General features: G+C 34.0%; 1 protein-coding gene across 1 annotated transcript in view; it reads left to right on the forward strand.

Moving 5' to 3' along the window:
* Positions 1–9,240, forward strand: part of LOC150096728 (pyrokinin-1 receptor-like) — a 144,971-nt gene extending 135,731 nt beyond the window's left edge. Inside the window, exon 2 of the mRNA XM_090408494.1 lies at positions 8,335–9,240. Within this exon, the coding sequence (XP_090264620.1) occupies positions 8,335–8,849 (515 nt within the window). The 3' untranslated portion in view covers positions 8,850–9,240. The remainder of the gene's footprint in view (positions 1–8,334) is intronic.
* The last annotated feature ends 3,197 nt before the right edge of the window (positions 9,241–12,437 follow it).

Genomic DNA, 12,437 nt, shown 5'->3' on the forward strand with positions numbered 1-12,437 from the left:
AGCAAACGTAAGGTCGATGATTATAATGTTTAAACATTACCAAAAAAAAATAAATAAATAAAAAATACAACAAATACTCCGCACGTAAATTAAATTACTATTCAAGGCACGGTCGATTCTAAAACGGGAAACTTCCGGGACATTTACGCCAGCAATAACAGACACGCTTGACGTCACGAATGACGGTAACTACGTTCAACTTCCCCGACTTCCTATTAGACAGTTATCTTCCTTGAAACGTTAAAATCCAATGGCTTTGAACACAAAGACAAAACGTGCATTGCTTTTAGCTGATCAACACAACAATACGTAAACGCTGACATTGTGACTTTGACGTCAAAGACAACGTCATTATCGCAATGTATCAATTATCACTGCTATTAGAAGAACATTGTTTTCTTCCTTTTTTAATATGAGATAGATAAACTAATTTATGGAGTGCAACGTCAATCAGCACATAAAGAAAAATACTTACACTTTTAAAGGGAATTTTTACCAAAATTATGGTAACCAGAACTCCGCGCTAATAAAACATTATTGCTGTAATTCAAAAGGTTTAAAAGAAGTCTATAAAGTGTTAGTTCCATCCAAATAAATTAAGGGATCGTCGTTATTGATATCACAGATTAACAACAGTTTTAACCTCCCTTCTCTCTAATGATCAGTCATATTAAGCTTTAAATTCTCAAAGATGTAACATAAAAAATAAATAAAAACATACTTTTTTTTTCAGACAAATCTAGTTCCGTTTATGAAATAGTAATGTGGGTATAGTAATATCCGCCTTACTACTTTTTGAAATCAGAAGATAAATATATATTTATAATAATTTTATTTATAAAATCAGAAAAATTCAATTATTTTTTCGCTCACTAAATCCTTCCACATTTTAATTTACTGAATCCATAAATAATTCAAATTTTTTTATTTAATGAGAGATAAATGGTAGCATGCTGCAGAAAGTCGTATGCCCTAGCTCAATTTTTACCTATAACGTATAACTTTCGGCAAACGGGATGCTCAAAAACTCTGGCGCCTTTCATAATTTGGCGCCGAAGGCAGGCAGCCAGCTGCTTAGGGCAGTCAGGCATCATCATCAAGTTACTTACGTCAGATCTATGTATTTTCAGATCGATTTGTTTTGTGGGATAAACTACAGTTCAGTATGAAAGCCTCTACATCAATGCAGGAGTGAATTCTCCATACTTGCTGCGCAAGCTCATTAATTGAGAAAGAAGCAATTTTTATTTGTTAATAAATGCATGCATTTATAAGCATTCCATTTAGGCTTTTATTTTTGTAGACAGAAGACGTCTTAAGCTTGAGCGGCAATAATTGAGCTTTGCGTTGTGTATCGAAGGCCGATGCTTGCTCGTCTAGTCAAAGCTACCTTGGCTTGCTCGGTTGTAGGAGCTTCCAGGTGTTCGTTGCAGCACTGTGATTTCATGCGCGCGCCTAGCCATTTCCGCTCCCTTCACGTCGTCTAAAACACAGGCCATACGCAATCAAAGTAGCTCTAGCCAGTGAGCTTCAGCCAGCCTTTACAAATGTGCGTGTTGCTGGAAAATTAAGTTACAACTAACTTTTTATGATTATGTTATTGACCAGTTCATAAAGAAGAACTGTAGGGTAGAATTTGTATTCAAGTAGCTAAATTAAAAAAGATAGACTATCATTTGTAAAATAAATGTTGTATTTGAATGATTAAATGTACATACATTTCTAAATATAAGGGGGACCGGAAAGTAATCAATTTTTGGAACTACATTTTTAATATAAATTTTATGAAAGAACAAATTAACATTATTCAATTCTATAATCGCCATCGTTAATTATAACCGTATTCCAACGATCTACTAAGTTTAGAATTCCTTTTTTGAAAAACGTTTTTTTTTTCTTTGGAGGCAAAAAATGATATCAAACTCCTTTGGACATCATCTTGTGAACGGAAAGTTTTATTTCTTATGTGTGTTCTAAGGACCTGAATAAGTGATAGTCACTAGGGGCAATATCCAGCGAATACAGAGGATGTGGTAGAAGTTCCCATCCTAACTGCCTAATTTTTTCTCGAGTCATTCTTGCAGAATGTGGTTTTGCATTATCTTGCTGCAAAATTACCCCTTTTCGATTGACAAGCGCAGAACGTTTGATTAACAATGCTTGATGTAGTCGCTCTAATTGTGATAGTCTTACCTTGTTCCATGAGTTCGTAATGAATAATTCCATGAATATCCCACCAAACGCACAACAGAACCTTTTGTGGATGAAGTCCACCTTTAGGTGGACTTCATCCACAAAAAGTTGGAATTGGAGTTTAATTTGGAGAAAGCCACTGTTTTTTGCGTTTAATATTCTTATACAACATCCATTTTTCGTCACCAGTTACGACTCGTCCCAAAAAGGGGTCATTTTGATGTCTGGTCAACAATGAATTGCAAATCGCCCGTCTCTGTGCTTTATTGTTTTCTGACAGTTCATGCGGTGCCCATACACCCTGTTTAAGAACCTTGCCACTCTTATGTAAGTGCTCTTGGACAGTTGACCATGACGAATTAAGTTTCTCTGCTAATTCTTGTATGGTTTGTTTTGGATCTGATTCAACGAGAGCCTTAAGAGCATCGTCATCTAGAGTGAGAGGTCTTCCGAGGACGATCAGAGATATCAAAATTTTTTTCTGCAAATCTCCTAAACCATCGCTGACATTTGTTAACCTTCAATACGTCTCCATAAGTTGGGCGAATGATTTTGGTAGCCTCAGTAGCATTCTTTCCTTGGTGAAACAAAAACAGCATACAATGATGTAATTGGTGCTCTTCAACTTTAAAGTCCGCCATATTAAAAAAATAATAATCTAAAATTTAAAAAAAAGATTTTTTAAATAGAAAAGTAATTCTAATATTTAAATAAAAATCAAATTTAATAATCTATGTGTTATTTAAGAAAAACAATCGGCTAAAATGACCTATTAAAAATAATTGATTACTTTCCGGTCCCCCTTATATATAGTTTTAAATGGTCAGTAATTCATTATTCCGCTAATTAGACTTCAATCACACCTCTCACTCCCTGAATAATAACAAGAGCAAGCGTGAATTTCAAGACCAGCATTCGCCCCTGCACCAATGTCTCAGATCGCCTAACTTCAGACTTGCATCCTTCTTGGAATTAGACTCCGCGCGATTTCAAGTTAAAGTACGTTGATCTACCGACTAATCTACAGCACTGACTATCCTATTTAAGGAAGTTTAAAGAAAGTACTATCGCGATTTTTTGTTGCTGCTGGATTGTTTTTGTCAAGAAATTAAATTCAGAGGGCAATAAAACTGAAATATGGCTTTCTTTTATCTTCTTTATGAAAGATAAAAGAAAACATATATCCACCACATTATTTCTTGGATCGAATTTCAATTTCCATGCAAAGTAAAACGTTACGTACATATAAGGTTACTAATAATATTTTTTTATATACATTCTACCTATTATACCTGCTCAAATACGATAGGATTTGACATATGAGCAAGAAAAACTTACGGGAGAACTATTTAAATACGATTGCACTTTCGTATCGAATCATGCCAGTGTGGCATCATTCCATCCTGCGTTCTTTCCTTTTACTGGCTTGAATCCAACTCTTCGGAAGCAGCCAGCCCACCGACAGCTTTACTGGTGATTGCTTCTGTTCAGTCTCTTCGCCACAGTTCTATATTGCAAGAAGAAAATCCATTTTGTCACGCGTTCAAAAATAGAAAAAAATAATTTCCTCGTCCTTACAATAATTCGTTTGCTAGCAATAATACGGCCAAGAGAGTCTAATGTAAAAACAAAGCAAACTTATTTTGTTCCCATAAATCATTTATTGAAAATAAACAAGGGTTTTAATAATAAGGGAAAAGATCATGACTGAATCAAATTATCAGCTAGACCGGATATTTTTCGAATCAAATCAACCGTGGACTGGTAATCCGGTCTCTCTTTTTTTTTTTTTTTTTGAGATTTTTTATGCCAAACTATACGCAACATAGATTAAGGTACACATGCTTATATTCTATATTATTTACATATTGTTATTTAGCACTATGAGGCTCTTTTCGTTATTTATGTTCCTATAAATAGGGAAATATATACATGAAATATGAACATAACAACTCATGAAGATAAAGTCTATTAAATGAAAATGAGCCAAGTTGCTCTATTAGGTGATAAATGGTAAATGTTAGCTGGCTCATGGTCTCATATTCAAAACGAAGTTTGTTTATATACTGCCAAAACTGTTTCTCGATTCAACAGTTTCTTTTCATTAATAATGGCATTACCATTTAATATTTGCATTGCAAATTTTTTTTTTTTTAATTTGTTTTGTTTCTTCGTGATAATGGCGTTGTTGCTCTCCATGCCTTAAAAACCTCTTAATGCCAAGCCGACATTTGGCATCATTACTGACCAACCTCGCTAAACGCTGAAGAAGAGGATGGGAGATCAACTTCATGAACTCATCCAAACAACTGCTAATTAGCTTTACAAGACGCAAAGAGTCGCAGCCAAAGCATTATTCAAGATGAAGAGAGTTTTGTTTTTATATCTAAAAAGATTACATCAGGAAAGTTAAAGTCAGGCGTGTATTATATATGACAACTTGCATATGTTTTACAACGAATTGCTCGTTTTATAAGAGGGAATAAAAATCCCAGTTTCCGTGTGGGAAAACTCTGCTACATTCGGTTTAATACCCGACTGACTTACCTTCAGTTAAAAAAGTTCTTATAGGGTTTATCTCATCCTAGATGGAATTCGGACGCAGGTCTTGCCGATCAGATGTCTGCTGTTCTTTCAGTTGCACTGCACTACAAACGTACCGATCATTTAATATATATATGCTGTGGCAATTCCACTCATAAAAGGTTGGGAAACTATAGCACATCGCTACCATCGGTAGCGAAGAGGTTAGGTAATTTGAGAAACTTGAGACCGAACAGTGGCATCTTATACCAGGTGACAATTTTCAGTATCATCTTCGAACCAAAATATTTTTGACTTTCACCCAGGAAAGGTTGTAAACCAAAGTATTATTATTATTATTATTATTATTATTATTATTATTATTATTACATAACCTGGAAACCCTGCTCGAGATATCCAGACAACACTTCAGCCTCCAATTTTCACTGACTTTATTCCAGATTCAAATATTTTCCTTAATCGAAATCATTAACTGACATAGAAATGACTGCAATGGAGTTTTAGGAGATGAGTTGCTTGACACAAATTGCTTCCGACCCTGGCTGTAATGCTGCTCTCATAAGTTAGAATTAAACCACAATTCATAAAAATAAAGCAATCATCCGCTTTTAAACGATGTATGAGTTATTCTGCGTTAGCCCCGTTTTATTTTTCCAGCATTTTCATCGTGGGTAACGTCTCATTTAGAACCAACCGCTCCCATACTGCGATATTAATTAGCCAAGTCCCCAACTTTGCTCTTAGTTAAATGCTCTTTCAACATTAAGCCTCTTAATGAAAGAAAAAGAGACTAGATTTTTCTTTATTTGCATCGACGAGCAGATGTTGTTTAATCAGTGAGGAGCCCAGCTTAGTCCGTTAAAAGAATCCAAGTTCACTCGCTAATGAAAAGAAAACATCAAGTTACAGAATCAGAAAGTTTTTTTTTTTTTCAAGTGACCTTGCGAATAATGTATACCAACTCCCAAAGGAACTACGAAACGTGGTCTTGATTTATGGAAACAAACTTAAAAAAAAAAAAAAAAAGTAACTGAATGTTGTCTGAGAAAGATAGCATCAAATCAGGCTGCTAACAATAGATAATTTTCATAGTGTTTTGCAGGTATATCTGTAAAACAATATTTCTTATTTAGAAAAGCACACGCCGCATTAACAGTTATCGAAATCCTAAAGAGAAATTTTAATAAAAACTGGTAAAAGAGCTAATAATAATGTCAGCCATTTATTTTCCATATTAATTATTACTGCAATATTTTGTAACTTAAAAAAAAAACTGAGAATACAATTGATAATGCTATGTTAATATATGCTAACAGGTGCTACAGTGAACTAGCAGACGAGAAAACAAATGCAGTTCAAGTTCGAAACATGAATAATGTTTCGAACTTGAACTGCATTTGTTTTTGAAGTTTTTTGAAATTTGAAGTTTGAAAATCAGCAATGAATGTGTTTAAATTAACTTGTGTACAAATAAGCAAGCATAAATACAAACAACGCGTGAAAAAAAAATACAGCGAACATTAAGTAAAAAATTAACAGAAGCAGCAAAGGATTATTTTTTTTTCGAAATTTTAATTAATCGAAGACGCACATAAGCTTTACTTAATTATCAGTTAAAGAGATAAGAGAATTAATCAGATATATAGAATATAAAGGACACGAACATTTTTTTCAGATCTACCTTGCTTCGAAAAAAAACCCTTTAACCATTAAATTGTTGCTATGATTTTCATTAAAGGCCTAATGTCATACGCAGACATGGCTACTGAAGAAACAAAAATCAATTAGGAGTGACATTAAATCCATCCATCAATACGAGTTAAAATTGATTTTGCTGCTGCCATTTTTTTTTCTTTCTTCTTTTGAATGATTGAAGTCGTTGACCTAAATACCAACGAGACCACCATCACTGCTATGAAGCTGTTTATTAACTGGCTTCATATTTTTATTTCTACTAACTAGGATTACCAAGTCTGTTTGACAGAAAACGAAGACGGAGAAAAAAAAAAAAAAAAAATATATATATATATAGATATGCACAGAAAGTTAAGAGAAAAGGAAAAGTTCCACTTGACATCATCACTCGAAAAACAACAACAACAACAAAAAATGCTTTTCCTTGAATGTAGAGAAACATTCCCTAGTACATAAGGTGGCCGAACCCCGTAAAACGGACCGTGATGTGCACTATGATATGGGGGGGGGGGGAACTAAAAAAAAAGCGCATTTCGTAATGGCATTCTTATAAGTAACAGGAGATTCATTATCACAACAACTGAACCTACAGTCTTTTTTGGACTATGCAGATATTTTACTTATCGTGATTTGCAACGCATAATTTTGTAGCATTTCGAACTGTTTTAGTCAAATTTTTCCACTAAATTGAGAAGGCACGGAAAATTACAGTAAAGATGAATACCAAATATAAATTTTAAAAAAATAAATTAATTAATTAAATTTAAAAAAAAAAAAAAATATATATATATATATTTGGGCAGAGCAAATTATTATACGCGTGTGGATAAAAGGACAAAACGAATCTAAAGGCCGTTAAGTATTTTTGCGAAAATCACCTAAAAATAATGTTTACCTTTAAGACCTTTAATTACTGAAAAATCATGTTTATGTTTATTTTTTTTTTTTTACAAAAGGTCAAGTATAGATGTACTGTAGACCTATCAGTTCGAGGATATGACTGTGCGTTATAAAAATTCAAATCTATCCAACATTTTCAACTAGTCAATTATATACTGCCTTTAAAAAAAAAAAAACTAATTGACCATTATTAACTTTAGTTTTGAACAGTCGTATACTATGGCTTTCACAGTAAGAGGAACAAGACACGATAAGAATGAATAAGCATTTGATTCACAACATCAATGATTTAGGTATATAATGTTTATTTTTGCTGCTGTGCGAAGGCGGGTCCATACGCTTCATATTAGTAACGGAAGCGTAATTACCCTTCCCCCCCCCCCCATCCCTCGAGAATATTTCACTGAACCCTTTCCAAGATTTTTTGGTAAATCCAATGAAGGCTACAAGGGATTTTCGCTGTTATATAATAGGGTTGATATTTCGCTATTATATAACGCTATATAACTTTATATAATGCTTATTTCGCTATTATATTCGATTTATCACACAATAATTAAGCAATGTGAATTTTAAAGCGCACAATAAACGTACATAAAGACAAACGAAATAATAATAAAAAGGGGATTAATATAAGAATATATAAGATATTCTTATATTTCAGATAAAATGGAATGGAAATTTTTCATAGTTTCATTTTATCTAAAATTACACATTATAAATACTACATTTCAGCAGATGATTCCCGTCTCCCTCAACACGAAGATACGCAAAAGTGTATTATTCAAAGCAGCGTCATTATGAATATACTCTACATCCGAAAGGTTGCAAACCTATACCATATTAGCTGTGTGTGGACAATAAACTGTAAGGTGTGTGTGTGTGCGTGTGTATATATATATATATATATATATATATATATATATATATATATATATATATATATATATATATATTAATAATAAAATATGTTATATCTTATTATTCTTTTTCTTATTTCAGTTGCTGTTGTGGTGGCCTTTTTCCTTTGTTGGGCTCCATTTCATGCGCAACGCCTACTAGCCATCTACGTGAGTGAGCCTACAACAACCAACAAGATAATATACGCAGTGCTGACCTATATTTCAGGAGTGACATATTACGTTAGTGCCACCATCAACCCCATCCTCTACAACATAATGTCGCACAAATTTCGGCAGGCATTCAAGGACACTCTGGCTCGCTGCTGCCGTCAGCAGCCCACTCGATCAGGACCTCTCACCTACTCCTTCCATCCCAGCAGCACGCTACGTTCAACGGGCAAATACGATGTGTCTGATTTTTCCGTGTTGTCCGAATCTCCAAGACAAACCAACTCCCAGAGACGGTCTGAAAACGGAGGAAAGTTTGTAGTGTGCACATCCGACGCAAGAGGGCAGAACGAAACAGAATTTTCTACCACTTCAGCAAATGGCACTCGTTCCAAAAAAAATGGATTGAGAACTTTAAGAGAAGAGCTGGAAGATAAACCGTCGTGAAGATTGCACACGCAGTTTTGCAACATTTATGGGCATTCATCCAAAAATTCGGTAATAAATAATTTTAAAAAAAAGTGATCATCTCGTTCGTCTCTGCTCAAATTATCATGTCCATCAGAAAGTAGTAGAATTCTACGCTCAGTAACACACTTTTAAAGCGAAAAATTACGATTTCTTCAAGAAATTTAGTCTCTGAAGACGCGACGACTGCGTGAAAAAAAAAAAAAAGACAAAAGAACCAAGATAAACTATGTTGTGCCTCATTAATCTTTTTCCATTGGAAAGATTATATTCTTGTGGTACTGCACAAAGTTCCAGGTTTTGTCTTCAAGATATGTTGATTCTATCTATGTCATTCCTTAAGTATGTAATTAAATTGTTGCTCCAATAATTGACTCTAAATTTGTTAGTACAGGTATTTATACTTACTAATAGGCTACAAACATGTATCTAGAGATTTATCACACAATAATTAAGCAATGTGAATTTTAAAGCGCACAATAAACGTACATAAAGACAAACGAAATAATAATAAAAAGGGGATTAATGTCTCGCTTTCCATATTTTCTGACTGCTGATACTAGAATCTTGATCGCACAGTTAATTGTACTTCAAAAGTACAATTAACCCCCCGGAGATTGATTGTTCCCATGTTGTCCATTGATAGTATAACTTTGTTCTCATCTGTACATTATAAAATCATCACCGCCCTGATATACCCAAGTAGAACCGATTATTGACCAAAATAGACAACCGGCAGGTGAAAATATGCCACAGTGAATGTCATTATTTATTTATTTATTTTGGGAAGAAGAAATGAGATCGGGAAGGTATGCGAATAAGACGAAGGATGTATACAATGATTTCACATCAAGGAGTTAAAACATCTGACTACAAACTTGGATTTTCTTCCGATTAGAAACAGTACTTTAACATGTTTCTTTAAAAAATCTTAAAAAATCATTGCTTTGCTATTTTCGATATTAAAAAAAATAATTACTGAATATAAAAATAAAATCCAGATACTTTCATACTGTAGTTATTACTGCTTGTATTTATCCAAGTTGCAAAAAAAAAAAAAAAAAAAAAAACCTTTTAAGAGAGAATCTGCTCTTGCCTCGAAGTTCATTTTAAATAACACATAACTGGGGAAACAGCTTTCATCCTGAAAGATGTCAGCATACAGAATACTTCATCTGAATACTTGAGCTCTGTGCTGTACTGACCATAGTACTGATTATGTTTGCATTTAAGTGTTATATTAAACGCAAGATATTTTTTTTTAAAAAAAAAGTTTGTTTTTTTCTGAAACGCGTCTTATATTTGTTCATTAGTTTACTACTCACAAACTATTTTAAGCCATGAAGAACGTATTAAAGTGGGGGGAGGGGGGAGGACACAAGTGAAACCCTTATGTTAAATTAAGGAAACCAATGCAACTGTGTTCATATCCAGTTTCTGCTTTTAAGATTGCAGTTTTTCTATTTTAATATATCATTTTCCCCTTTATTTTTAAACGCATACAATGAATTTCTAAAAAAAAAAAAAAGATTACATGTACGAACTTCGTTATTCATGACGCTAATTAGCATCGTAATTCGTTTTCAATTCGCATGCGGTTCCAAAAACTCTCGAACTTGGTAAATATGGTACAGTATATTCTAAAATTCTGCATCTACTCGGAATCTCAAATATATAGTAGGTATGCAAAATTACATTATTTAAAGAAAGAAGTAATCAGGCTTAAACAACAATTTTTCTGAAATTATTACCACTTCACTTCGAACATTAGTAGTCAGCTCATAGAAACAAACTGCTGCATTAAACGCAAGTTCAGGAAATAATCTTTGCAATATAAACAATAAAATAAAATAGCATAAATTAATTCTAAATTCAGCTTATGATTTCGTAAATCGACGAAGCTATTTATGACAGCAAATGTCAATAGAATACAAATCATAGGCCTAATTCGATAAATCAAAATAAAGCTAAAATTGGAATTGTATATGTATAATAGACGGGAAGGCCGATTCTATCTTCCTGAGGGGGAAGGGGGACAAAATACATTTCTAAGGTTTTATGTCAAAAATCAAGGTGAAATATGAAAACGTCAATGCATACCTCTTGCCTTCTTCTGCTTCTTGCTGTTACCCTACAACGTTGGTAGTAGGTCTTTCCATATAAATAAATAGTAAAATACCGTCTTCAACGAACTGGTGACTGTGAAAACGTTTATCAAAACGTTTATAAAAAATGTGATTTTATGCATCTTAAAAAAATCTGCGAAATGTAAGACATAAATTTAGAACCTGATCCTAAGGAGTAGCACTAAAAAAAATAATAATTTCATCACGTTTATTCATCCTTAAAATTGTTATCATCCTACTAGAACTTCTTTCGGCAGACGATATGAAATTAAATACGCGCCAACTATCGTGTTCATTTTTCCTTATAGGTGGCGCATGGTGTAAGCAATACAGAGATTTGAAAAAAAAAAAAAAAAAAAAGGAAATAAAATAACCAAAAATGAATAAATAATAAAAATCGATATTCTGTTTTAATATAACTATTTAAAATAAATAAAATCCACTAAAAATTACTTCGAATATAAAAACTGAATCAGTTTATTGATCTTTTGCAAAGCAATACAATTTGCAGTTGTCAATAACTAATCAGTCCACGCGGTCAACCTAGTGGCTGTGCGCTTCGCAACCATATCCCTGGGGAAGGAGTGTCCTAGGTTCGATTCCCGTCGGAGAAGTGAGGACCTCAAGGATCTTTCTCAGCCATAGCCAAGTTAGCCGGACGTTGGGCAGCTAGGGTTTTTCTCCCAGTTTAGCTGCGGTTTTTTTCATCCCGCAAGCTTTTTTTCACCGTGACTCCTCATTAGGAGGAGTCACGGTGAAATAATTCTATCTAAACTTACACCTCATAAGGGAACTCATAAGCGTAGCCAACAACAATAACAGTGAAACAATGGCTCTTGTAACACTAGACCAAGGAAAAAAAAGCTTTCGACCGCACTGAACATCTATACCTCTTCAGCTGCTTGAAAGCCTTTGACTCAGGGCATCATTCATTCTATTAAGATGTTGTATGACAAGGCACACTTTTTCATGAAAATAAACAACAGGCTTACCATAACTGTACCATACAGCAGACGTATTAAACAAGGCTGTCCACTTTCTGGTCCTATTTACACAATTGCTATTGAACCCTTTTTGTATAGACTCAGCATGCTGCTTAGAGCATCCCGTCCTAAACTTCCCTACCAAACCATAACCCTGACAGGATATGCTGATGATGTTGCAATCATAGCCCGCAAAGAAGAGGTCTTCCATAACATACAAACTGCATAACAACAATATCAGGCAGCCTCAGGAGCCAAACTAAACACACATAAAACCACAGGACTGTGGTGTGGCAAATGGACAAATCGAACGGATTCCCCAACGTCTTAGGAAACACGCCCTCTTATGTGGATAAGAACTGGGAAACACAAAACAAACGTTTCAAGCAACTACTGGGAAAGTGGAAGCAATAGGAGCCTCTGCCTCCACAAGAGGGAGAACAATAATCGTTAACCAA

Source organism: Typopeltis vanoorti, chromosome 18, assembly GCF_054136105.1.
Source record: "Typopeltis vanoorti isolate ZY-2024b chromosome 18, IOZ_Tvanoo_1.0, whole genome shotgun sequence".
NCBI classification, from domain to species: domain Eukaryota; kingdom Metazoa; phylum Arthropoda; class Arachnida; order Uropygi; family Thelyphonidae; genus Typopeltis; species Typopeltis vanoorti.